This window comes from Mytilinidion resinicola, assembly GCF_010093595.1.
Source record: "Mytilinidion resinicola strain CBS 304.34 unplaced genomic scaffold BDZ99scaffold_34, whole genome shotgun sequence".
NCBI lineage: Eukaryota > Fungi > Ascomycota > Dothideomycetes > Mytilinidiales > Mytilinidiaceae > Mytilinidion > Mytilinidion resinicola.
In genome coordinates this window covers 359,375-385,313 of record NW_022985470.1, presented here as the reverse complement: position 1 = coordinate 385,313, position 25,939 = coordinate 359,375, and the positions used below count along the sequence as shown (strand labels likewise).

The 25,939-nt window shown below is 50.5% G+C and overlaps 11 protein-coding genes across 11 annotated transcripts; 5 read left to right on the top strand and 6 right to left on the bottom strand.

Annotated features, from left to right (window-relative positions):
• The first annotated feature begins 719 nt into the window (after positions 1 to 719).
• On the top strand, positions 720 to 1,977 carry BDZ99DRAFT_210737 (uncharacterized protein). Its single transcript, XM_033713335.1, has 3 exons — positions 720 to 1,004; positions 1,068 to 1,356; positions 1,895 to 1,977. The coding sequence occupies exons 1-3, from the start codon at positions 900 to 902 to the stop codon at positions 1,906 to 1,908; spliced, it is 408 nt and encodes a 135-aa protein (XP_033569146.1). The 5' UTR covers positions 720 to 899; the 3' UTR covers positions 1,909 to 1,977.
• A 1,569-nt stretch (positions 1,978 to 3,546) lies between these two features.
• On the bottom strand, positions 3,547 to 4,802 carry BDZ99DRAFT_527845 (uncharacterized protein; the record flags this gene model as incomplete). The annotated part of the gene is made up of 2 exons (XM_033726299.1): positions 3,547 to 4,016; positions 4,088 to 4,802. The coding sequence occupies 2 exons, from the start codon at positions 4,800 to 4,802 to the stop codon at positions 3,547 to 3,549; spliced, it is 1,185 nt and encodes a 394-aa protein (XP_033569145.1).
• A 599-nt stretch (positions 4,803 to 5,401) lies between these two features.
• On the bottom strand, positions 5,402 to 6,688 carry BDZ99DRAFT_527844 (uncharacterized protein; the record flags this gene model as incomplete). Its single annotated transcript, XM_033726298.1, has 1 exon — positions 5,402 to 6,688. One exon carries the CDS (start codon positions 6,686 to 6,688, stop codon positions 5,402 to 5,404), a length of 1,287 nt encoding a protein of 428 aa, XP_033569144.1.
• A 2,014-nt stretch (positions 6,689 to 8,702) lies between these two features.
• BDZ99DRAFT_527843 (uncharacterized protein) lies at positions 8,703 to 9,341 on the bottom strand (the record flags this gene model as incomplete). Its single annotated transcript, XM_033726297.1, has 1 exon — positions 8,703 to 9,341. One exon carries the CDS (start codon positions 9,339 to 9,341, stop codon positions 8,703 to 8,705), a length of 639 nt encoding a protein of 212 aa, XP_033569143.1.
• A 1,144-nt stretch (positions 9,342 to 10,485) lies between these two features.
• Positions 10,486 to 11,421, bottom strand: BDZ99DRAFT_483190 (uncharacterized protein; the record flags this gene model as incomplete). Its single annotated transcript, XM_033722558.1, has 2 exons — positions 10,486 to 11,265; positions 11,356 to 11,421. 2 exons carry the CDS (start codon positions 11,419 to 11,421, stop codon positions 10,486 to 10,488), a joined length of 846 nt encoding a protein of 281 aa, XP_033569142.1.
• A 426-nt stretch (positions 11,422 to 11,847) lies between these two features.
• BDZ99DRAFT_527841 (uncharacterized protein) lies at positions 11,848 to 13,365 on the top strand (the record flags this gene model as incomplete). Its single annotated transcript, XM_033726296.1, has 1 exon — positions 11,848 to 13,365. The coding sequence occupies one exon, from the start codon at positions 11,848 to 11,850 to the stop codon at positions 13,363 to 13,365; it is 1,518 nt and encodes a 505-aa protein (XP_033569141.1).
• A 3,059-nt stretch (positions 13,366 to 16,424) lies between these two features.
• On the bottom strand, positions 16,425 to 19,174 carry BDZ99DRAFT_527840 (uncharacterized protein; the record flags this gene model as incomplete). The annotated part of the gene is made up of 3 exons (XM_033726295.1): positions 16,425 to 16,925; positions 16,977 to 17,205; positions 18,171 to 19,174. The coding sequence occupies 3 exons, from the start codon at positions 19,172 to 19,174 to the stop codon at positions 16,425 to 16,427; spliced, it is 1,734 nt and encodes a 577-aa protein (XP_033569140.1).
• An 880-nt stretch (positions 19,175 to 20,054) lies between these two features.
• BDZ99DRAFT_429058 (uncharacterized protein) lies at positions 20,055 to 21,448 on the bottom strand. Its single transcript, XM_033717210.1, has 4 exons — positions 21,146 to 21,448; positions 20,619 to 21,077; positions 20,520 to 20,564; positions 20,055 to 20,445 (listed from the first exon to the last, which is right to left on the bottom strand). The coding sequence occupies exons 1-4, from the start codon at positions 21,440 to 21,442 to the stop codon at positions 20,212 to 20,214; spliced, it is 1,035 nt and encodes a 344-aa protein (XP_033569139.1). The 5' UTR covers positions 21,443 to 21,448; the 3' UTR covers positions 20,055 to 20,211.
• A 1,363-nt stretch (positions 21,449 to 22,811) lies between these two features.
• Positions 22,812 to 23,822, top strand: BDZ99DRAFT_552035 (uncharacterized protein; the record flags this gene model as incomplete). The annotated part of the gene is made up of 1 exon (XM_033727042.1): positions 22,812 to 23,822. The coding sequence occupies one exon, from the start codon at positions 22,812 to 22,814 to the stop codon at positions 23,382 to 23,384; it is 573 nt and encodes a 190-aa protein (XP_033569138.1). The 3' UTR covers positions 23,385 to 23,822.
• On the top strand, positions 23,767 to 24,718 carry BDZ99DRAFT_469194 (uncharacterized protein). Its single transcript, XM_033721439.1, has one exon. It carries the CDS (start codon positions 23,973 to 23,975, stop codon positions 24,552 to 24,554), a length of 582 nt encoding a protein of 193 aa, XP_033569137.1. The 5' UTR covers positions 23,767 to 23,972; the 3' UTR covers positions 24,555 to 24,718.
• A 51-nt stretch (positions 24,719 to 24,769) lies between these two features.
• BDZ99DRAFT_552033 (uncharacterized protein) lies at positions 24,770 to 25,790 on the top strand (the record flags this gene model as incomplete). Its single annotated transcript, XM_033727041.1, has 1 exon — positions 24,770 to 25,790. Exon 1 carries the CDS (start codon positions 25,029 to 25,031, stop codon positions 25,788 to 25,790), a length of 762 nt encoding a protein of 253 aa, XP_033569136.1. The 5' UTR covers positions 24,770 to 25,028.
• Positions 25,791 to 25,939: the final 149 nt, after the last annotated feature.

The window sequence follows — 25,939 nt, the reverse complement described above, 5'->3', positions numbered from 1 at the left end:
TTACGCCGAGCCGTGCCTCCCGCTAATAATGCATCTTTACTCTAACGCTGCGATTGATCTCAAGGACCAACTGTTCACTCTAAATGACGCCTCTTCGCGATAAACCGAAGTCCACAGAACCCTATCGTATTTTTTACGGAGTTCAAAGCCAGAAATAGTATGAAGGATGAGTCTTCGACGCCTGTTTCGACCTCTGTCAGCCACTCCAATGGTGTACCGAGATGGAGAATCTGAAGTTTCCCGAAGCTTGCATGTGAACAACCATACCTGCGGGCATCTCTCATGGTTGATTGTTTCACATGATAGAGTCTACACTATTCCCTCGAGCCGCGGCGAGCCAGGGTCTACGCCGTCCGTGCCCCGTTCCTGGCGACAAGCATTCCCCGCAGCCGTTCCGTCCGGGGAATATTCTGGGGTACGGAGAACCATCCAGGTTGAGGCTGGGCATTACTCTTTTAGGTTATGCAATCTATATTCTTCCTCGTGTCCAAAGAATCTACTTGCTTTAGACTTACATCACTCGATTCCTCTGGGCTAGGCCTGCGTCAACGTTCCTCTTTCAATTGGCTTGTGAGACGTTCTTATTACGTGAGTTCATAAGTGCACCGTATTAGTTTCCATGTGATTGAATATCACTGGGCCTTGGAGGCCTTTCGGTCGTTTTGTGCAACCGAAAGAAACCGTATCACTGCGGCACAGCGCAGAAGGACTCCTTTCTTGACTGAATGGCGAATCGGAACTCTTGGGGCCCAATATTGGCCGAGGCATGAGAAAAGGAGGATAGGCTCACGAACGGGTATATAAGGAGTTGAGATGGCCGCAACGAAGGAACAAGCAGCCAGCACTTTCTCTCTACGTTTCCAGCTTGCCTTCAATCTCGCAGCAATCAAATTCTCAACATGAAGTCTTTCACCATTATTGCAGCCCTCGCCTTGGCCTTCGCCTCCTCAGCTGCGGCACAAGCACAGTGTGCCTCCGTGGCCGCCAACATCCCAGCCTGCGGTGTACGAAGCCCTCCCTCTCACCACTCCCTCCTCGCCAACCGTCACTAACACCCCCAACCCCAGCAAACCTGCCTCCTCTCCGCCGGCTCCGCCATCGGCTGCGGCGCAGACAACTTCAAATGCCAGTGCGTGAGCAGCGCGCAGCTCCAAGCCTCCGCCCAGGCCTGCGTCATCAGCGGTTGCGGCATCGCGAGCGCACTGAGCGTGCAAGCCTCCGCCAGCGCCGTGTGCGCCTGCGTCGCAACCGCCACGCCAGCCGCCTCGTCCGCAGCTGTCACGCCCACCGCGTCGCCCGCCCAATCGGCGCCCTCGACACTGATCACGGCGACCTCCGCGCCCGCCCCTCCGGCTGGTACGTCTGAATCCTCCCCTCCCAGCCCCCCAAGCCCGAGCAGCGGCGTCGCGGGGTCCAGTAGCGCACAAAGTGGTGGCGGAAGCAGCAGCGCAGCAGCAGGCCCACCCCTCTCTTCCAAAACACCCTGCACTAAACCCACTACTCCCCCTTCCACTTTCAAGACATCATGTATTCCCAAACCCTCCTCTGTCCCCGAGGAAAGCTCCCCCTCAAAAACCCCTTGTATCCCATCCCCCTCCGCTCCCTTAACTCCCCCCATCCCCGCCTCATCCATCCCCTGCACCAAATCTCCCCTCCTCGTCCCCCAATCGAGTCCACCACCCCATCTAACCCCCTCACCCCTCCCAGCCTTATCCGCAGCCGCGACTGTCCCTGCTGCGGGCGCGAGCTGCCCCGCCCCCGCTGCTACTGTGACCGTCACTGTGACGGCGTTCGCTGGAGGCCCGCAACCCACGAGTGCGCCGGGGAGCTGCAGGGGGAAGACTGGAACGGAATGTACGTGGATGTTTTGCTAATTTTTTGACTTGTGGTGTAGGGGGCTATTGCTGATTTGATAACGACGGGTAGATTTGGTGTGTTGTGTGAATAAGATTTTTACGAGTGGGGAGTGAGTAGGGGATGGGACAGGGGGGACGGAGGATGAGCGAGGGGGGGGGGGGGTTGGGAAGGAATAGAGTGGAGAGGTGGACAGAATGCGCAGGAGGTGGAAAGAATTAATTGTTGGTTATAAAAGTGGCTGAAGTTATTTTCGGGATTCTATGTATATATATTATTCCTTCACATATCGAGTTGCGTGTTCCCACGACCCGTAGTCTTCTGAAGTTGGAGAGTCTTGCATACGGGGATGCCTTAGCTGATCCGTGCGACGAGTATGTTGGAGGTACACTAGACAACTCGCCGCTAGTCTTGATAGCGTGACAGACTAACATGAAGCCGGCGGTACCCAACCAAGGGCTAAGACATAAACCCCGGAAACGCCCTAAAAAGCATTACATACGCACCTCACAACACGTGCAGCATCTCTCACGTGCCTCTCACGCTCCCCAATCCTAAGTAAACTATATGACACCATCGCGTCCGTCTTTTCCTCCACAGTGGATAGTTGGGATTGTGAAGCTGTTTAAAAACTCGACCTGGCACTTTGCGATGGTTGAAAATCGAGATAACATGTCATACGATAGAAAGCCGTATAGTTTTCAAAATTGAGGGCGAGCTAGCGGATGTGTGGAGTCGGTGGTGGAGGAGCCTCTGACGGTTCATTGGTAGTTTCTAGTGGTGATTTACTGCATCAGTGTAGAGTCGTATACCTCTCTAGTATCTGAAATACCAGTGACTGCTAGTTATTGTTAGTGCGTAAACGCAATCGCCATTCCATGAAGTAATAAATTCAGTCACCACGTCTAACAGATCCCGCTCTTCATCACCGCCCCCATTTACCCCCTTCCCAACGCCCAACCACCCACTCCATCGGGGGATTCCTTGCTCGGTTTTACTCCTCCACCCGCTCCATTCATCGTCGCTCTGTCTGTTTTTACTCCCAACCACCCGCCCCGTAGGAAGCTGACGAAGTTGGTTTTACTCCTCCGCCCACTCCATCGAAAGGTTTCTTGATCGGTTTTCTTCGTCCACAGATCTCCATTGGACGAAGAATCGCAGGATTTTGATCCATCGCAAGCACCAGGATCGCTGTTGCTTGATGTATCAAACCTCCTCTCGTCTCCGTCTCCCATGGGGCAGGGGGGAGCAGAGGGTCTGAAAGTCAACTCCGGATCGCCTGTCTGAGAGTTTTTAGGTTTGGGGGGGTGGGGTTTTATAGGGGAGGAAAGGGAGAGCGGGGAGCAGGGAAAGGGGTGCAGGTCACGTGTGGAGGGAAGTCAAGCGGCTGGTTTTGTGGCTTGGCACATAAGGGTCAGGTTTGGTTCACGTGATTACATGGTTATAGTTAGTATTATGCGTAGAAAATAGGGGCTTCTGGTTTGATTCGTAGGGGCTCTAGATCCAGGTTATTCAGAGCTGACCTTCCGCTAGCCTACCAATATTAATCTTCGACCGCTTGACTTCGCGTAGGTCATCAATCTCAGCCACTGCTGATCCTGTTAGACGTACTCTGCCTTCTACCCACGCCGTGAGTCTAGTTCCCTAGTAGCAAGCCCTTTAAACTTCGTCCCTGTAATTCTCTGTACCCTACTAAACCTGATCTAGCTCACCATTCTCATAGATCCACTCATAGAGAAACCACATGAGCTTTTCGACCCTCCGACGGATCCACCCGCTCCTCATCACGAAGTCGAACACGCGCCGTCGCCAGCTGGGTGGAGGGTATGGAATCAGCTCCGGAGCATCGTGCTCCACAGAATCTTGCTCCATGGAATCATGCTCAGACGCCGCAGCAGGCTCCCGCGGAACCACTACCTCCCAATCATAATCCGATTCAGGCGGTGTTGGGGGCGTGGGCTCTGGAGGCTTTATGAAGAACGACCGGTTGCCCGCTTCACCGAGTAGCCAACCATCTGCCTCCCACAGGGCCTGAAGATCCGGAATAAAGTCTTCCAGTACCTCGACGGCGTTCTCTAGCTCAGCCTCCAACAACGGGTAGTTATCGAGACGGCCCCATAGCTTCTGATGAAGTCCGCCGGATGCTTGTCCCCAGCCAAGTACTCATGCGCGTTGGTGCAACGCTGGTAGTGCAATCTTGCCAAATTCCCGTATAGGGTTGGCCAGAACGAACCTGCGTAATGGGTAACATCCAGTAGGTGGGCCCATATGCTCTTGCCAAGGACATCTCGCCCAATCTCAGACAGCGAGGTCATACGCCGAACAACGCAGTCTAGTGCGATGTGTTGATTGTCGGTCATCGTGTCGCCCTCACGAGTAAGGATCGTAGCTGTCAATAGGTGGTCCTTGTTGAGGCCATGCTTGATGATCTCGAGCGAGGATCGCACTAGGAAGAGAGCCGAGCGCAGGGCGTAGATAATGCTGTGGAGGTTGGGTCCGAACTGGTTCCTCAGCCTACCTTGGAAGGTGTTACTTCCTATTGGGGTTCTGATCTTGGCAATGATCTCGGCGACTGACTTGAGAGGGAGTTCTCCAGCAGCGGTTCGAAGACCTTGGTTGTTCTTAGAAGCGTCGGTTTGTGGCTCGTCTTGCGGATCCTCTCGCAATTTGTTTCGAGGTTCGTTTTGCAACCTGTCTGGTGCCTCGTTTTGCATCTCGTCAACTTCCAAGTTTTCGGAAGTCTCGAGTTCATGGCTCGATGGGACTTGGCGTTGAGGGAGTGTTGATTTGGCTAAGCTCTCTGGAAGAGGAGTCTCATCGCATGATGGTTGTGTCTTGGTGTCCGCAACCTCAATTGGACTATCTCTGATTGGTCCCATAGGAATCAGCATGTGGTTGCTAAAGAGAACCGAATCGATTGGGGTAGACAAATTCCATGTGCTCTCCATTGTGGTGGGGGCCCCTTTTGGTGGTGTTGTTGAGAAGAAAGTTGGTTGAATGCACCGTGAGGGAATAGGGGAAGTTCTTCGAAGCAATTTAAATGCCGAGAAAAAAAACCGCAGCATCCCGGGAGTGAATTTCACGGCAGCTGGAATACGTAAACAAGCCTGAGTGAATTGCGATAGCTGCTTTAGGATTGCAGCTGGACTTCTATGATTCACTCATTGAGCAAGCCTAAATGGTTCGTTGAAGAGCTAGAACATTAGCCATAGCGATGCAAAACTCCGTGGGAGAGTGTTACCGTTAGATCGCTACAAAACCGTTTATTTGTATTGCTGATAAACTTTATACTCTAGTCTAGAAACATAAAATAATAGGTACACGGAGGCTATAATGCGAGGCGGAGACGCGTTCAGAGTTCGCAAGCATGTCAATCACAAAAGGCAAGAAATCGAAAGAGTGGATAGAAAAAATAGATAGATGTTTTATGGACGTGATAGAGTAGAGATACGTTTGGAGGTTATCTGTGTTTCTCGAATTCGATATATTCCCTCAAATCGAACCAACAGAATTCATTTCAGTCCCAGATTCAGCATCGGCTCCAGGCTTACACCTGATTACTGTACTCAATGAGGTCCTCAGGCTCCTCGGGCTCCTCCGAGTACTGGCAATACCATTCCGGATGCTCATCATACCACTGATCCAGCAATCTGCATAGTTTGCCAAGCTGTTTTCTCGCCCAAGAAGCTTGCATCGCAGTGGCAAACAACCGCATGGCCCATCCTACTTGAGGTGGTTCACTGACCTGTTGACGAGCTTCGCATTCGGCGGCCCAAAGGGCATCCTCTGAGCTCTTGTATGTGTCGTCGTATTCAGGATCGGCATCGGCCTGAGGTGGCTCGAGCTGAAGTAGAGCCTCAAGGTCTCGATACTTGTCAGCATCCCCTTCTCCACCGCTATTTGTTTGGGTAGATGACGGCGAGAAAGGGGGGGTGCGGTTTCGAGGTATCATCTTTTGGCCGTACGCTTCCACCACCCAGCCAATTCTTGACTCTTGGTTGGGCTGTATGAAGTTGAATTCCCATACGTCCTCCACATCGGGGATAAAGTCCTCCATGACCTCTATAAGGCTGCGTAATTCGACCTCTAGTCGCGGAAACACACTCATGTGGTAAAAGATCGAGCCGACAAAACCCTCTGGATGATCCACTCCATTCAAATATTCGTGGGCATTGATGCATCGCTGGCCAAACAAATCGTACGTTTGCCACCTGCCCATGTTATAGATGACTGGCCAGATGTCTTTCCTGTGGTGCGTAATTAACTCGAAGAAGCGCGAGATAGGCATAAGTTCAGATAAGGAAGTGAAGCGCTGAACGACAGCATCGAGTGCAATCCTTTGGTCATAAGTCAACGTTAGGCCCTCAATGTCCTTTGTACCTGGTGGAGTTATTGCGGCCTTTAAAAACTGGTTTTCATTGAGACCGTACTTCGCAATGATTTCGAGGATAGACGTGACTAGGAAAAGAGCACAACGGGCTTGGTATAACCCAATATTGAGCCTGCTACCGAAATGCTTCATCCTTGTCTTGAAGTCTCCAGAGTCGCGTACTTCGGCTCTGATACAGGCGATAATTTCGGCGTTTGAATCGAAATGATCTGGTGCCTTACTTTGTGGGATTCGAACAGCGCCTAGAATTGTGTTGTCGGTTCGTTCAGTGGTCTCTGCCTCTGTTTGAGAAGGTGGTGAGTTTTCCGCTATTCGCTCAGCTTCCTCGTTCTCGTCGACCGAGTCTGCGACGGTAACTGCTGGAGTTGCATCTTCATACCCAGGCCAATATCTACACGTCTTAGGCAGACGAGCAGGCGAAGGCAAAGAGATCGTAGTCTCCATAGTTATGTCAGCGGACGATGAAGGTGTGTGATTTGTGGGAATGTTGTTACGTTGGGTCGCCGGGCGCAGAAGGGCTTTAAGGTGACTGAGAAAGATGAACGGTTCTTCGAAGTACCCACAAGAAGTTGAATATATATCCAAATGTGGCTACATTGTGAATATTGAATATATAGGCGAATGTGACTGCATTGTGAGTGTTGGTACTCTACAGACACAATTCACTTTCCCGGCGTGAACAATGTTTTCAAAACTCCAATGGAAGCTGAGAAGCATACTTTCATACAACCGTGGAGCAATCTATTTGTCCGTAGTACGGATTCACTAGTTTCTAAAGACTTCTCGCCGGTAGATATTTTTACTCTGTCCGTCTAGACTCCTGGAAGTTTGACGTTGCTTGAATTACTAATTATTTCGAAATCTGGCAACATCGACGAACCTTCATCGGGCCTAAGGGATCCCTTCGCCGGGCCCAAGGGATCCTAACGGCAATGTTGAAGGCCCGCGATCGCCAGCTCAGGGGTGGCTCATTCATATTGAGCTGCTTGTAGGGTTCTTCCGCCCCTACACGTTTTGCTTCTTCGTTGGCTGAGAGAGTAGATGGGATCGGAGGTCATCTTCGCAGAACCATTCTTCTCGTCTCTTCCTGGGTTTTGATCGTGAACTGAAGGCCTCTAAACAGTGACCGACTTAATCCAATAACGTCTTCTGCCTTTTGAAAGCATGCTGGGAGTCTTCCAATCGTACGATGAAATTGCCAAAGGCGGTATCAGACTTGCATGCAACTTGTAAGGCAGAGAACTTGACATCGCATCGTGATTCGGCAAGCACGCTAAAGGCCTTCTGACAGTAGTGTGGACCCGTCAAAAGCCTTCAATTGTCGGATGCGGACTGGAGCCTCGAGGACTTGGCTTTGCATCGTGGTTTTCGAGAGTGCGCTGAAGGTCCCCAGCAATACCTAAGAAGAAGTTGAAGTGATGAAGGCTGTGAATTACAGTGCGTGAGATTCATGAGGTCAAGTATTTGACATTTGAGCGGGACTTCGATGGACTTCTGGAGGACCCCAAACAGCAACATGGTCGGTGAAAAATCTGCAAATTATCGTGCGTGAGATTTAGGCCGTTGGGCATTTGACATCAAGACCGGGAACCAATTCGGGTGTTGGGGGACCTCTGACGCTGGCGAGTAGGCTCCAAGAGCTAACCAATGAGCTCTCGTGTGACGTGCGAGGCCAGGAAATTTACATCACGCCTGAGAGGATAATCGTATGCGGGAGGACTTCAAACGGCGGCATGTAGGAGCCAAATGGTATGATTTGATAGGCCTGCGATTTGAAGGGTCGAAAACGTTACATCGCGTTTGAATCTGGGGGGTAAGTGGGAGTACCTCAGCCGGCGGCGAGTCGTGAGAAATCCTGCGGAGACTCTCCCCTTGTGCTTGCCCCGAAAGGCGCATGTTTCTTGTCCTGAGCGGATGTTGACGGTCCTCCGCCCGCTCTGTCGCTTTCCGGTGCAATGGCCATGGCCTTGGTTGTGCCAGGGGGTAAGGTGTGGTGTGTTGTGAGAGCGACGAAGAGAGAAGCAAGACGGGGGCAAGCGAGCTTATATAGCTGGTTGCGCTGTTACCTGCCGTTGGGCCGCTGACAAGCGCGCGGAGGGACAAACAGGTGAGGAGCTACTGTGTGACGCACAAGCCGGCAGACAGACGTGAGGAGCTTACCTGGAAAGCAGAACCCACGTGCCAATCACACCATATCGTGCAGTCATTCGATGCTGTACGGGGTGGTAAAGAATGAATCTCATCACGTCTTGTATGGAAATGGGGATGTTATTAGCAGATATGCATGTTCTCATTAAGACGTTTTGTATGTCAGTCTCAGAGTAAGCACGCACAAATGGCATTCAGAGAAGCTAAAGTGGTTTTTAAAAAAAGCCTTGTTCGTGTCTACAAGCTACAAAGAGTGACAAAGAACTGAAAAGAACATACAATCCGCGTCTACAATTTCTCTTTGACTCCCTCAAACAGCCTCGCTGTACCCGTCGTTGCCTCCTTCTTCGTACAAATGGCGCAGATGAGCCCAAAGAAAGTCGCACAGAGACACGGCTTGTCGCTGAAACCAAGGTCTCGTCATAGCGAGCGCAAAGAGCCGGTCCTTCCAACCAGGCCCTGGTGCCTCTTCTGCCGCTTCGTGTCCTTCTTCAGCTTCTTCTCTTTTTTGCTCGACGACGTGTACTCCCCGGCCGGCGTGATTGTCGGAAGTTTGGGCCTGCTCGTCGGTTGCTTCCTCCTGATGTTCTAGGCCTTGCGTCTCTGTTTCCGCCAGTTGTTCACCCCAATTGGTCTTCGTGTCTGTTACTGTCACGCTCTGTGGCCAGGTTGCAGACGGTCCGTACCCTATGCGTACCCCATTAGGGACGGTCATGTTAACGTTAGCCTCAAGTTCTGGTAGATAGCTCTCGAAGACCTGTACCATACTCTCGAGCTCCGTGCGCCAAGAAGGGAGTTCTTTAACCACTTTGAACAGTTCTTCTCCTGAAAAGTAAAAGTGGCGACGTGCGACGAGGTATCTATGAGCATTGGCATTTCGTACCTCGTGTAGCGTACCGAATGCACTGAGAGCTGGCCAACATTTACCGAGAGGGTGGATCGAGTACATTGTGAGGTCATTTTCAGAAGTCCTGCCACTGTCTCTTGAAGTGACGTGAGCCGTTGGGCCAAAGCGTCGAAGGCCATGCATTGGGCTTTCGTAAGCTTTTCGCCTACTTGCGTCTCCGGCTCCGTTGATTCTGGTGACATTGTTGGCTCAAACTGGTTCGTCAACAGGTGGACTCGGGTTGCAGCACTACAACCTAGGGTCAGCAACTCATATGCAGTAACGTATCAGGATAGCATGCTGATACAGGAGGAAGTAACAGGTAGTGCAACAGCAGTGCTGCAGCACGGTATCAGTACTGTATCAGGAAACAGGATGAATCAAGTAACGCGTCAGGAAGAGATACCACGTTATGCCCCCGGGGCTGGCCCCCCTCCTTCCCCTAGTATATAAACAACGAGCTAGACACCCATAGAAATCAGAGTTCACATCAATTTCAACCTGAGTGTTGCAGTTTCAAAATGGTTGGTGGTGGAACCCATGGTGACTCTTGGTGTGGAAAGGACAATAAGAACAGAGGAATTGCGTTGCATATGTGCGATATAAGTACGCATTGAGATAAAAATGAATGTGTAGACTCGACTTAGCGATGATCTTCGAGTTCGTTGACATTCACTTCTAGTTGACTTACACCAGAATCTCCTAGGCAGCAATCTTTGCAGCATCTTCTCTCGGCGACATATGTTACTAGGGTAAAGATTACACTCACTCCTTGTCACTTCTGGGGTAGTCCAGGCTGCCCAGCAGGGTCTCTAGCTTTGAAATCGGCCACTGTAGATTGAGTCAAGACTTATACAATACTTTCAAACCTCCAAATTGTCACAGACTAGTATACGCAAACCTCATCCCTCTACTGTGGAATTCGGACTAGGCCAGTTTGCTACGATCCCAAAAAACGGATGCATTCACTGAAATAGTCTAAAAGACCCAATTCGGAACCATTGAACATTATCATTATCTACTGACTAAACCCGAAGGCCTCTCACCACACGTAGCTTCCGGTAGACGTCAAGTTGTGATTACTTCTCCTGAATCGATCCGCTGTAAGTGAAGAGACGGGCGAAGAACTAAAAAATACAGAGAAAAGTAAGCTTAGAGATGAGTTGCCAGCAATATTTGAAGAAAGATTACTCGCTCCGTCGTCCGCTCATGGGTTTGTAGCCACAATCCTCGTAGGACCCGTAGACAGTCTGTCTATCCTCCAACGTGCCCAACCCTCCACCCCCTTGACGCCAGGAATAACGATAAGTAGAATCAAGCACAACTTCAAAAGAGCGCCTTGGCACTCTGTCTCGTAGCTCAACCTCACATCGGAAATGATACCCTTTAGGTGAAGGCAGTAACTCCGGAATGTGGTGACAGTGGAGATTGGCTCATAGAAGCCTTGCGCCCATAATGCAGCCGAAAAGAGAGCAAACTTCCAAATCAAAACGATCCAGCCCTCGCATCCTACTGGATTCTCACACTTCTCAATCCGTTTCAATCGCTGCCCAAGCTCCTTAATATCACGAAATGCGTCGAGGAAATCACCAATTCGGATCCCGTTAGCGTTCTGGATCGTAGAGGTGCCCCAGGTCATCTGCCGCCTTGGATATTGGACGGAGATGTGAAGCTTATTATCAGAACGGATCGTTAGGAACATGTTCCGGCAGGAAGCATCCTTGTGTTCGAAACCACCCGACTGAATGGGGTTTCCAGGCTCATGAGCAAAGTAGAGCACCATCATGCCATGTCCCTCGTGGTTGCAGTCCCAGTAGGTTCGGCCGAGACCATAGATTCGGTGGATATTCAGCCCGCATATGGAGAAGAAGTGCTCGACAATCGGATTCACATGTCGACCTTGAGACTCATGGGTGGCCCTCAGACGCTCGAGCTGGTCTTTCCACATCCGGTGCTTTAAAGTTGGGGAGGTGTTGACAACGCCATTCTATTGCTTGTAAACTTCGCTGCAGCGAATCAAGTCCGGGGCGTCGAGGTTCGACGCGATGAGCCCAAATAACTCTGTGGTATGAAGTACCCGCAATGCGGCCGAATCAGGAGTTGGCGTTGGGCTGCGAGAGCTCCGGAAGATGCTTTGAAGCATTTTTGGTGCTGGAGAATGGAAAGCTAACAAGTTGAACGATTTTGAGGTTGTGGTGGGGATGTGGGTTGTGGATGGAGTAGTTGGTGGTTTATGATGAAAAGAGGGAGAAAGCTCGCCCTCACCTTGATACTTATACACCTACAGACCAAATTTCTGTGGTGAATCGCAAGGCTCGTGGAAGTGAGTGCCAGCGCTGAGTCAACAGGGCCAAGGCTTTGTATTTAAGCCCTTCCGGTTCGCGAGCTTTCTCCATTCCACACACTATCTACTTTCCACCACCACACTCCATCCTTTAACCACCACGCTCCATCTTCCAACCACCAACATATTGCAGCCTCTATCCACTACCACTCTCCCAAGAATCATCTATTACCCAACAACGCCATTTTACTAAACGCTAACTCGATGTCCGGAGAAAACACCACCATGGAGTCAATTGTCAAAGGACGCCTCACGCTGCCTAGTATTCCAACCGAGATTATCGGCATCGTAGTGGAGAAGCTGTTCGAGGGAGCAGGGGAAAAGCTGAAAAACAAGAAGGTTTCCCAATATGAAGTTGGAAAGAAGGCCCTCTGCAATCTGAGACTTGTCTGCCGAGAGCTCGACCAGAAGACACTTCAAGATGTTGGGAAGTTCATCTTTAACGGCAAGCATAGATGCATCCGTTTCACCAAGGACTCGTTGCGACGGTTCATGGACAGCTCGCGCCACCCGGTGTTTGGCCCATCTGTTCGCGAGCTCAACTTCAAGCTGGACTACTTCGATGCAGAATATATCGAAAAACTGGCAACAGATCGTCGCTACCCGCGGCCACGGCGAACCGACGAAGAGTACGAACTCGTAACCAAAGCAGCACAGTCGTCGCAGTCCACATATCCATTCGCCGATACTGTGTCGCAACTCGAGAACTGCCGTACTGTCAAGGTGGACTTTGGCAGACACTATAAGTGCCGTAGTATGAATCCGAACCTCGCGTTCCGACATTACGTATGGCAACATGAATGGCTCCCTCTGCATGGGTTGGTTATCAGGGCGCTATCTGCGCAATTTCAGAATAGCGTGCCAGTGGAGCACCTTTCCATCTGCGAAACCCACTCGCACTCAGCTCGCAGTCTACCTTTCACGGCGTTTCAGGTATTATTCGGCAAAGGAAAGAACATCAATGCTCTCTCCCATCTGAAGACCCTGAGGCTTGGCTTATCCTTCCCTATCTCCTTTGAGAAAATCACGGCGCAGTTCCTTCCAAGCTACACGCAACCGTTCGAGAGCGCATGTGGGACCCTCCAGTATATGGCCCTCCGTCTCGACTTCTCTTTCGACAGCCGGCTTTTCCTTCAACACTTGGCCTCCTCCGAAGTACATTTCCGACATCTTTCCGTCTTGAAGCTGACTAATACCCTCGCCTTCGAGAAGGACTTGATAAAGCTCTTCCGAACCCACGCCAGCACTCTCAACAAGCTGGAGCTGTACCAAATCATTCTTGAACTGGGCGGAAGCTGGGAGAAGGTGCTGAGGTCGATCTGCACCGGGCCATTCAGCCTCCAGGACTTCACGTGCGTTGAGCTCCTTCAAGTCTCAGATATAGAAGATGGCAGTATATGGCACTACCACCGAGTTCAGTTCTTCGGATGCCCAGATATCTTTGACATCGACATGAGCTCGAATCCTGCTTCCTCAACGGACAAGACTACGGGGGAGAAAGTTATCACGCATCGCTTACGATACACCACGCTCAGCAAAGAGATGCAGAATGACAAGCAACTCAGTCGTGACGAGTGGGTTGTGGTGGATAAGACAGATCTTCGGGACGTTGCGAGACAGTTCACCATCTGCGCCGAGTACGATGACTTTCATGAAGTTTTAAGGGACTTGATCCGAAGCATCCTGCTCGAGGATGTCGACCTAGGCCACCCCAAATTCCCGTTCATATTCTTAGAGTTTTGAGGCCGAGGACCTGGGATTTGGGTAGGTTTCGTGATGCGGCTTCGGGGGTCTCTGGGAATGGAAAAGCCCTTGAGTGTTCGAGAGCGGTAGATAGAGCAATGTAGACTAAGAGCTCGAAATTACAGTCTCCAGAACTCTACTTAGCTGTTACTCCATTCGTGACTTCTTGAAGAAACGCCTGGTTCGCAGTGAGCTGAATGATGCATACGCGTGAAATCAAGAACTATCATACTGGGATATCGCAGATCATGAATCTAACGCTCACTAATTCCAGCTCTTCGTTAATATACTCGAGGTGAAAAGTAACCTGATTTTTCTTTACCACTTCCCGCCCTCATGCTAGCGGATCTATGGGTTGTTTCCAGTGTTGTATAATGTCCTCTCTTCAGCTAATCACCCAGGGACATCCAGTTATATCTTTCGCCCAAGATAACCGTTGGAGGAAACATAAAGTGTAGTCTGGACACTCAGGCTTCAACCGTGATATGTCCTGATACATGATTGTTTGCTTATTTGCTTCTTCATTTCATATAAGTGGATTGAAGTTTGGATAGATAAGTATGCAGAGAGTGCATGTCTTTGGCTTGAACAGAGAATGGAAAGAAGACGACATTACGACACTCAATGGGCGACTATTATACTCAATGGAAACAAACTCAACAACATTAAGCGCTGTGCGGCAGTCTGAGGGAAAACAATTTAAGGCCAGATGTGGGGCCAAAAGCTGTTTCATTGATCATGATGAGGAAGCTAGCTATTGAGCGGAAGGGGAAAGATAGTTAGTTATGAGGCACCTCTGCTTACGTCATCGAGCGTTTCGGAAGGTGTGAACGCCCACTTGATTCACGCTGCTAGAATCTTCGCCAGCAACCAATATATTTACAGTGCGTTGGGCAATTCTGGGCAGTGGCAAACACGTAGCAATTTGAGTCGCTATCGATTTGATTGGGATGCTTCTCAAGTAGATGGCGGAACACGAGTGAGTCTAACAGTGCCCCCAAACTGCCACTCCGTGTATGTACAGATATACTAAAGCTACGAAGCTCAGCATGTATATTTTCAACTTCGTGGTTTCTCGACTAAAACATGGTCTCGTTGCTCGATATGCTTTTCCAGCTTTTAGTAACATGACCGCCACAAGCCCCCGCTTATCGTAACTTCTTGAGAGATTCCCACAGCATTGTACGAAGACCGCGCTCTTTTCCTATTCAAATACCGGTTACACGTCTATTACGTGTCGAAGGTATAGCCATATCCCGTACATCCCCTTGAGCTTCTCAATTCGCGTCAAAGCTGCCCACTATTTGATGTTGTCTGTTACAGGAAGAGCCTCAAACAGATCGTCTCGGACTTTCTCCGCTTGACGGCGCAGGAACTGGTTCCGCATCGCCATGGCGAAAAGGCGCTTACGGTGTTCCGGTTTACCTTCGTATGCTCCCGTCAGGTCGGTAGCGACATCGATAGACGCTCCCTAAACATGTCTAGTCGGGTTTTCCGATATATGAGACTTCTTCCATATCTGGTTAAACCACTTTGAATTCTTGGGAAGCTTGCCTCCCTCGGAGTCACTGGTACCATCTGCTGCGCCGGCCCATTTATCTGCGCCCAGCTCTAGCGGACCAAGGATCAAGATCACGAGGATTTTCGAACTGCTCATTCTGAGGAGTTTCCGCGCCGCCTCCTTCCTGAGATCGCGTTGGCCAAGACGACGGAGCCAATCCGAAGAGTGTCTTATCTGGTATTTCCTCTAGGTCTTTTAAGTGAGGCACCAGCCTCTCGAGTAGCCCGATCATCTCGCAAAGATACTGATCAATGGTGGGAAACAGATAAACTATTGACCCTAGGAGGCCCTGCCCCTCTTCGTTTGTAAATAGCCAGTGCTGATGCGCGACCATGCAGTCGTGAACGCACGATTTCCGAAGTATTCTAAGCAAACCACACCGTTCTTTACTAACCAGATTATTGCTCAGGCACCAGTAATCGTCGCAAATCGTCTTTGTTTCATCTGAAAGCTCGTGCAACGTTTCATGGGACGCGTTCATCCGCGGGACGAAGGCGTCTATTGCCTGCTGTTGTGCCGCGGAAGATGCTATGGGTAAGTGCTGGCATCTGGATTTTGGCTGACTCCAAAGAGGTTGTCCAGTGAGCTGAAGTGAACCTTAGCACGTGATGACGGGCTACGTTCGCGTACTATAATCGGTCGTAGACCTCTTCGAATTTATCACAATAGCTCCGAACATCGAGAAAAGCGACTGGATCAATGGCAGGACGACCAGGGAATTTAGCTGTTGTCCACGGGAGGAGGCCAATCGGTGTGCTTATCAAGCCAGACCAATTCATCTGCGGTGGTCTTCGCATACATGATTGTATCATCAAGAATATGCGAGATCCGTTGAGCGTCAGTTTAAGCTGTTGACAGAAACCGAAGGCGTTTCAGGCTTCGAAACGCTCGGTCTTGGGGATCGTTGTCGGGACGAGCCGCAATGTCTAGACGTGAATATTTCAGGACAAGACAGTTGTCTACTTGATGTCGTTGAATTAATGGCGCTATATAAGAAACACCTTTTCCTCAATTACCTTTTCATCAACTCACATTGTGGTGGTTTCACGTCTGTGTATAATTAAAGTAAGACGACATGATAAATTCGCAAAATCTGCTAGAGAATCATATACGTAATTGAGCATACAGAAAAGACGCTATAGAGTACGCCAGAATTAGGCGATATAATAAATGTCGAAAGTAAAGGCCTCAAAGGCAATTCAAGACAAGAGAAGACGTTAATTTCCAAAGGGAACATGACCCGTACAAGTCCAAAAAAGGAGGGTTACTTATTTACCAGACCACACCAATACACATAGATCCTATTGAAGGGCAAAACTCATCTTGGCCTTTCTCATCTATATCCCCATACCTGCTGTTGTGTTCAGTGTCTTCAAGGCCCTAAAAATGAACATTAACGAAGCTAAGTGGCCACCACATTGCGTCAAGAAAGTGATCGTAAGAAGTTGTCTTGTTAACTTTCCGTTACTAAAATCTCTCATCTTACGTCTATCCAACTCTAGTCTATGTCGTCGACACCTTGTAGCTCCTCATAAAGGAAGTTGCGAGCCTTTAGGGCGCCGCGGCGCAGGACGTGACTCCGCATTGCGAGATCGAAGCTCCTATGGAGAAAGCTGGGTTTCGGATCTTCCGTTGCTTTTTCATCGTCTAGCTGCTCGGCTGTGACGCACTCGGGCTGTCCCCATGTCGAGTCGTCGGCCCCGTGCATGTCACCGCTCTTTGCGGAAGTATCCTTGAATTCCTCGGGGGAGGCTTCAGTTCGATTCCATGACATAGTAAGCTGAAGGTACTGCTCTAGCTCAAACTCCCCACCATCGCCCGAAGCACCCAAAGCTAACTTCTCGCGTTTCTTCTGGGGAATGAGGACAGAAAGGAAGTAGAGTTTGTGGTACCAGCGAGGCTTAGGCCTTTTTGGCTGTTCTTCATGTTCCTTTTCCGCCTCGTTCTGATTAGCTTGTCCCCCAAAGCTCCAGGAGTCATCTATGTCCGGCCTTGGTTCCTCTGGTCAGATACATGAGAGGCTCCATCCAAGCTCTACATCTTCCGGTACATCTTTAGAGTCCTTCACGAGAGGTACCAGGGACTGGAACAGCGCCATCAGGTCCTCTAGTTCCTTGTCGAGCTCTGGCAGCTCTGACTGCACAACGTCTGCGAGGCGCTTCTGGCCTTCATCTTCTACGAATGCCCAATGGCGGTGCGGAACGAGAAAATGGTGGACGCCATTGTTTCGTTGTATCCTGAGTGGATGGCGGAATGGAAGTCCAGGGAAAAGGATCGGGCTATGAGCTTTGTCCGCTCAGATAGATCCTCGAACGTCCTCCATAGTGCCGCTGAAGGCCCGCTGAATGTATGTATTACGACGAGCGCTGCTCGAATTTTCAATTTCCGAGCTCGGAGCAAGATCGTCCATTTATATGTGTGGACCCAAGGTCGTGAACACATGACTATGCAAAACTACTGAGATTTAGCAAGATATAGAAGTAGCAATTCGTTTATTCTGTATGCGTAGGTGAGAAATGGGAAGAATATGATACTAACGAATTTCAAGTTCTTTGTCGTGAATATGGTCGAAAATTAAGTAGTTTAAGCTATCACAATGCGTCAAAGCACGCCTGCTAGTGGCAATCCCTTGGCAATCCAGAGTATCTCTAATATACCAAGGCAATCTATGCAATGACAAAAGTCTGGTTCTGTGAAGATATGATAACACCAATCCGATAAATAGCTGCTAAGATAGACAAAAATATGGACTCTACGTATAATCAGTATGTATCTTGACATTGACAATCTACATTGCCTTGCCTCTCATTGTAGCCCATGTCATAATTGACGTAAAAGTGTCCCTGAAGAATGAACGATTGCAGCTTGATGACGAAGTTGGTTGAAACCAATGACGCCTATATAACACTGTCGGTCGTCTAGCTAGACTATTCCCTAGTCGTCTTTCAGGTCATCCACGCCCTGAAGTTCCTCATAGAGGAAATTCCTCACTTTCAGGGCACGGTGACGTAGCCACCGATTTCGCATTGCCATATCGAAAGTACGATTAAGCAGTGGGGCTTTACCAGTTTTCAGCTCCTCGGGAGCTTCGGACGGTACGACTAGGGGAAAGACTGACACCCCGTATCCTGGACTAGTGGGTTTATGTCCAACCTCTTGGTCACCGATACTGGCCTCGCCGACCGCTTGCTGGTTGCCGATGGTAGGGCCGTCCTTCTTGGGCGTCTCCTGCGAGTTGTCTCACTTTGGAGGATTGTTCTTAGATCCCGTGGACGATTCATTGATAGGGTCCCAGGTCATGGTGGTGGCATTGCCCAAGCGTTCGTCCTTGACCTCCTCACTGGTTCGTGTAGTTGAGAGTTGATACTTTCCCCAATGGAAATGCGAGAAAGACCGTAGGCGACGATACCAGCGAGCTCCCTGGTTCTTTGACCGTTCAATTTGGCTCTCCCCATCTTCGCCTTGGTTTGCGTCTAAGACTTCATTGGCCGATCCGTCATCCGCTTGAGGGGCTTTGTTTGGCCATGAGCTCAACAATGCCCATCCAAGTTCCACTCCATCTGGGATGTCGTCTTTGTCTCGAATAAACGGAACGAGTGACTCTAAAAGCACGATTAAGTGCTTCAATTCTTCGTTAAGTTCCGGTAATTCTTTCTGGACGACGGAGGTCAGGCGATCCTGGCCTTCCTCCTCCACGAACTCTAGATGCTTGCCCGGAACCAGAAATTTGTGAGCGCAAGCATTGCGGAGGACTTTCACACAATAGCGAAACCGAGGCATCGGGTAGTCTCCATTGGCCCTCTGTGTGTGGTCATATACTTGGAGGAATGTTTCCCAGCTCAGAATTAGCCGTTCACAGAAAGCGTCCATGGCCATCCGCTGTTCTGGTGTAGGATTTTTTGGATCGGATCCGGCTTTCAGAAGATCTGCGGGGTCTGCAATATCTGCCCCTTGTTCGAGCCGAGCCTGCGCAGCAAGCCATAAGCTGAAATCATCTGGAACACATAACGCACCCGCTTTCATGGCTTCTGGCTTCCGCAGACCGGCCGCAGAGGCGAAGTGTTCGGCTGTTAGTCTATTGTCGTTGAAGTACGCTAAAGCAGCCTCAATATGTCCGCGGCAAACGCGAGCGTTATAGGCGATATCATTGATATCCCTAATATCATCGAATCCAGGATATTGCTCGAGAAATATTTGGGGGTCGATGAGGGTTGCGGCGGTGGCGTTGGTAGAATTCGTGGCAGACATAAGAATACAAGATCCGTTGTTGAAAATACAAGCGAGTGCGGGTGGTGGGTTAGGAAGTATGTGTTCTTCCAAAAGTTGAAACTTGCGAAAGACGTATGTTTAAGTGCAGGCACAGCAGTCCCAGATCACCAAAATGAAAGATGTTACAACCAGTACCCTCTCGTATTGAAATCACTGATCTGACCACGACGCGTCGACACATTGTGCAGGGCTGGATCAACGCTGAGGGACAGTGAATGTGGAAGTGCCCCCAAAGCAACCCCCCCACGTAACGTAAACAATGATCGCGATACCTCAAAGCTGCTGCCTGGAACGCGAAGAGATGTGAATGTGTGCCAGGTTGAGAGTACTTTGTTATAGTTCGTAGCTTGGCAGTCTTTGGTACGAGCAGTGAACACTTCCCTTTCTTTTAACCTTTGGACTAACGATGCCTCAAGGATTATGCGCAGCATCTCGTAAAACAATTAGGTGTATAGGGGTACGTCTTGGATAGGCGGTATATTGAGCGAGAAACCGTTGGTAGTACTGAATGATGTATATACATCAGCACGCTGGCGTGGCATTATAATCGATTTCTTTTTGACTTCTAGGGTATTGCTCTGCCGCTTTTTACAGCAACTCTCGCGGTTCGCTAGTCTGTGACAGGGTTTTACTTTATGATACCATAACTGCGCCCATCTTGTCCATGCACAATGATGGCGTTGTCGAAGAAAACCACCACGAAATTTAGGCCAGGGCTAAGTTCGCACGTCATAAAATGTGAAGACTGATTGCCGATGAATCGTCAGAGCGATACTTGAGTTTATGATTTGTAGAGCCAGCTTGCCAGTAGCTTTGCACTCCAACCCATCTAATAGATCTTTCAGTGGGATGAGCGTGCGAAAGACTTTCGCAAATGGAGAGATAAGGCGGAACGACAGGTACTGTTGGTCGTTCCCAAATCTGACAAATGGAAACGCGGATGAGACGATTTATATTTTCAAGGTAAACAACGTGTCCGTGGTCGCAAACTAGTGGTATACTATTGTCCTTTGTGCTTATGATTGCTTACCAGCACTCATACTATCCATTGATTTCTTGTGAGACTTTACAGTAGGAGATTCTGGGTCTGCGTTATATAAACCCAGCTCCCGTTTCTTGCGGCGCATCACGTGGACATATACATATAGCCCGACTGCTGTGGACGGGACGGTGAGCACTACCCAGATCCAAAACCGTTTGAGATCTGATACGTATGCGCTTGATGTGAAAAAGGGCATGGACAGAATCGCCTAGGTTTGTCGTTAGTGTTTTTCAAGACAAGCACAGAAGTACGTTTGTGAAAAGCTTAGAGAAAGATACGTACTGCGAAAGAAGTTCCTGGAAGGAAAAACATGGTGAGAAGTGCGATCTAGGAAATGTATTAGGCGAGACCCTGTGGATAGTATCCGATTATAGTCCTTACAGTCTTCATAGCGATGCTGTCCTCTTTCATGCTCATGGCGAGTTCCTGAGACCTTCGTGTATCTTCTTGCGTTGCTTTTAATATTCCTTGCATGCGTTGATCATTCAGGACTTGCATGTTGTTGAAGAGCAAGGCAAGTATGTTGCTGGTCTTTCGTTCTAGCTCCTCGCGGAAGCTTCGCAGGGCCGTCATCTGGGAAATAATCTGCTCGAGTCCTTGATCTACTCTCCGCCACTCCATCACCTCGTCGAAGGTACGAGAAGGCTCCGTATTTTCAAATGGGCGAAGCTTTGCATGAATGGATTTTAGTTCTGAGGCAATTTTATCGATGCGATCGAGCTCAGAACCATATCTATACAGATGCGCCGCCATTGTATGAAGCTTCTTATTGATGTTTGCACTCGAACTGGCCTGTTTCGAACTAGCAGATATTTCGAGGTCATTCTGAAGGCTGTTTTCCTGGTATAAGAAGGTCAGCTCAGGTAAAGACGCAGCCTTGCAAACTGTTCAGTGTGTCGTCGCCATACCTCTGCAATGAGCTCGCGATTGAAGGTGTAGAGAACATCATTCCACCACATTATCAGATTGTTCAGGTAAGCTACGTGAGCACAAAGAGGATCAGGCTGAAGTTTCGCTATTCGCAACTCCTCTCGAACGGAGGAAAATGGGGTGTTGATAAAGTGCGTCCAGCGCCGATCCTGGAAGTTTACCGCGACAACGCTGGTACTTTTTGAAGATTGGTCATGGTGAATATAGATGGCGATGTGAGAGCCACGGATATCCTCTCCTACTTCTTTTAGATGAATGTAGTAGAATGGATCCATCTGATTGGCCGCAGCATGACTGCCTCTGTGAGCCTCATTGCCGTCTATTCTCTCGCACTCGGTGCGCACGCGGACTGGGATCAAACACCAGTAGTCGAACGAGCTGAAATCATCTAGGACTCTGAGACCGGTCCCGTTCGTTTGCCAGTGCTTGCAGACGGCTGTAATAAAGCCGGTGGGAGCATCGAAACACTGGAGGATATTGCGGAAGGCCGACGAGCTTGCTGAGAGTCTCACTTCACCATCCTCATTATCTTCTGTTATTCCGCTGGGCCTTGTTACCAAGGAGATCGACAATACCACATAGTTTATACTTACAGAAGCTTGAAAGAGGCAGGAGAATCCTATCACGTGACTTTAGTCAGCAACGACTTTTAGTATGTGGAATGAGAACTGGTTGAGTGAACTATTACCAAGCATGCTTTCGTAGAGGAATCGTTAGTGAGAAAATCATCTATGAGTGGTCAGTCCATAAAGTACTTCTCGGTTTGAGGGGGCTTGTGTGACCTGTTATGTCTACGCCGGTACGAGCGAGGCGACGTATGTGATCGGATTCTGCTAAGAATTTGCTTTCGAAGCGAAGGTACTCATCTGTCAAATCTGGTCTAGATGCTCTAGATTGGCAAAAAGAATGAATTAGCATCCAGCTAGGCTGTGGTAAAAGGTGTCGACTGACAAGGCTGGGACACGCCTCGTCAGATCGAGGCGGGCATCCATAGCGACTCCTTGTCGCGGGCCTGGACTTGGGAAGAGAACGAATAGTCTCTTCTTCTCCGCTCTAAAGTTGCAAAGTAATTGACTATGTGATTGCGGTCTAAATAAGCGGAGGAATTTGAAGGAACGAGGAGCTGAGGGTGGGGTTGCTCATTTGAAGTAGGTTTTGGCGAGAGCTCAGCCCCAGGGGAGGAGCCTCATTCCACACAGCCCTCCCCATAACCTGCAGTATAGGCAGCAAGGCATCTTCTAGACTATACTCAAGCTGAATCTTCTTCTACTACCAAATTTCGAGATCATTCCTCCACGGAAGAGTAATCGAGCAAGTCAGCCCCTAATACTATCGTCGAGCAGCTGGGGCTCTCCCATCTGGGCTTTGTTCTGTTCCACACGAGCATGACACTCAAACTCATTGATGAGCCATCTTTCCAGTGATTCTATATCGTCTACAAGATAGACTTACCTGGATTATCAGCCCGTGCTTCCACCATATCAGCAATTTTCCAACCCGCCCGTTCTGCGCGATAGTACGATATATTCTCCTACCGCTCCTCCTTATCAACAATTCTCAAACCCGCCCAACACCTTCGATAGCCACATCTAGCATCCTACAGCAAATCCTCTAAACCAACAATATTCTATCAACCCCACCACCATGAACTACCAAGTATATCAACCCGTGCTGGCTCCGGACCAGAAACGCTCCCTCCCTCTCACCCGCGAGAAGCCCCAAGTATATCAACCCGTGCTGGCTCCGGACCAGAAACACTCCCTCCCTCTCACCCGCGAGAAGCCCGCAGTATATCAATCCGCGCCAGCACCGGATCAGAAACGCTCCCTCCCCCTCACTCCCAAGAAGCCCCAAGCATACCAATTCTCCCCTCTCATCCCCAAGAAGCCCCGAGTATATCAACCCACGCTAGTTCCGGATCAATCCGCGCTGGCTCCGGACCAGAAATGGTCCCTCAACCCCATCCCCAAGAACTCCAAAATAGAACAACCCGCGCCTTCAGCCCGACATCGCTCCCCATTCTCAGCTGCCCCGAACAATCACATCGTTGAATCAGTGCCAACTTCAAGTGCTAACCTCGAGGATGGCTCTGGCCCCAGCGGCGGTCATCGTTCTATAAAGAGGGATGGCAAAAAACGACTACACTCTCGTAATAAGTCTAAGCGAGTATATCCCTCGACTATGGGCTCCTTATTGGTCTATATCGCCCGAACCTAGTGTGTCTACCAAATAACCACGCCGTGGTATTAAGGAGATCTCAGCTATTCCGACAGTATGTGAAGAAAATACTCCAACCTTACCTTTGTAGGTCGGACCGAGCCCTTTCCATGGAGTCGAAGGGGAGAGTGGCGACCCTTGAGAGTATTTAGGCACCGAGACTCGAAATCTGGGCGCGAATACTAGTCTTTGCTCCTTTGATCCGTGGTGCGTTCAAGTGTTGCCTTCATGTCGTGCGGCGAGTATGCATCATGCGGAGGCTCAGCCTCACGTGACATGCGGCGAAGGTGTTAGGTAGAAGTTTGCCTTGGTACACTCACCCTCAAAGTCAGGAGTATGCACAGCCATAAGGCATCATCGTTCAAGCACGAGGTACTTGTTCCGGGATTCTCGTTCATAGTCGTTAGTCCAAATGACCTTGAGCAGTGGTATAAGAAGCCAAGCAAGAGAGCACATACTTTCTCTCTCGCTATCTTCACACACCACCTTTAGATTTACTTCAACTTAGACATTGATAAGTCGCGCAAGTTTTACCCAGGACTCGATCAGCCAACGTCTTCCCACTCAATCATCAAATTCAACCACGCCATGGGATACACCTACGTTCCAGCCTATGCTCTGCAGCACTCGGCTGACCCAACCATATCGCCCATCGAGTACACACACCGTACAACCGAGATATCCTACAACATCGAACACCGAACACCCAGTCAAACCTACCGCCCACTATCCTCGTCAAACCGACACCACCAGACGACTCGGTACCACAACACCAGAACAGTTCCAGCACCTCCGCAGCCCCACTCGGCCAGACAGCACCACTCCTCCCATTCTCACACCCCGAATTACGACGTCGTTCGGGTCGTCCCAGCACCAACCGAACGCTACACTGCTGTCCCCGCACCCTCCCATCTCCGCTCGGACACACTTGGCGCGACCAAGTACACTCCCATAGCCCATCCCGTCCAAGCTCGCTCAGACACGAGGCCCCGAGGGACCTATGTGCCAGCGATTGCGCCGAGACGTGATCTTTCGGATGTCACGGTGCAGCACCGGCACAGGGATGGAGATGCGGGGAGGTATACGCAGGAGCGGAGGGTTGTGGTTCAGTTCGATGAACCGAGGCAGAAGGAGAGAAAAGTGAGAGTCAAGTGGAGGGGTTTCTGGTGAGGACAGGGCAGTTGAGGATGGCTGGTGATGGAGAGATTGGTTGGGGGCGGAAAGGGGCGTTAGGCGGACCACGTGACTTTTAGACTAGAACTGATAGTCGAACCCATGTTTCCTTTTCACATCCAGCATTATGAACATTCTCTCGCGGTTTCTTTGATCTTGCGGGCGTCAATGAGCCATATACGGTGGCGAATAGATAGTATTCCATCACTTTCCATTGCGGCTGAGAGCTGATGGCCGCATGTGGCGAAGCGTTAGTCAGCTTTCAGCTCACCACCTCAAGGCAGAATCACCACGACGACATCTCCTATCTGACAACCACAAAGCCCAAATCTAAGGCTTGAACAACATTACAATCCAAAAACCAGCTTCTAGCAGTTAACACCACAAAGCTCAACTTACTAAAAGTCCCCGTCTGAAGTTCCTCAACCTACCCCTTTTGGAATATCATCGTATAGTATCCCAAGATAAACCATGGCCGACACCTACGCCCCCCCACCAGGCGCATGGAACCCCCCCGACGTTCACCCAGTCTACCAACCTAACGCCAGCTCCTACGAAAACCTCGCCAACCCCCTCATGGACGCCCCACCCCCCCTCTCTCCAGAGCTAGACCCCTCGAAGCCCGCGCGCCACCGTCGCCGCCGCCGCCATCGCGACGAAGCCCCTGAAGACCTAAGCGAAGACCCTCGCCATCAAACCGCCAACTCTCCATCCCGCAGCGGCCCGCCCAAGCCCCGCGACCGCACGAAGTCGACCTCGCCAGACCAGCCCCAACCCCAAAGCCTGATCGGGCGCTTGTACCGCACGCTGCTCTCGCGCGTCGACGGCCGCTCTCGCGCGGCCTCGCCCGACCGCCCGCACGACGTCCAACCCTCGCGCCCCTCTTTCTCCCCAGAGCAGCAGCGGCGCGAAAGCCACCGCCGCAGCCACCGCCGCGACGAGCAGGTTCAAGGCTCGTCTCCAGACAAGCGGCGGCACCGCAAGAGCCGCGAAGAGCGCGGCGTCTCCCCGTTCTCGCCATCCCACCGCCCGTCGCCGGAGCTCCACGGGCCCAAGGGCGAGCGGGCGCATCGCCGTAGCCACCAGCCGCGCCATCAGCTATCCCCGAACGCGCCACGGCGGCACGCGAAGCGCGAGCATCGCAGTCGGAGTAAGGAGCCCGACGCGGAGGAGAAGCGGGGGGCGCATCGGCGGAGTCGGGCGCGGGGGGATGGGGAGGAGATGGGGGAGTGAGTGGAGGATGAGGGGGTGGGTTAGCGCGGTTAGGGAGGTGGTTAGCTGTGTGGTAGGAAGGGAGTCACGTGTGGAGCATGTGAGAGTTTTTCCGGGGGGGGGTTATAAAAGCCCGTCCGCGCCCGGGGTTGAGTTTATTTTGCAGAGGA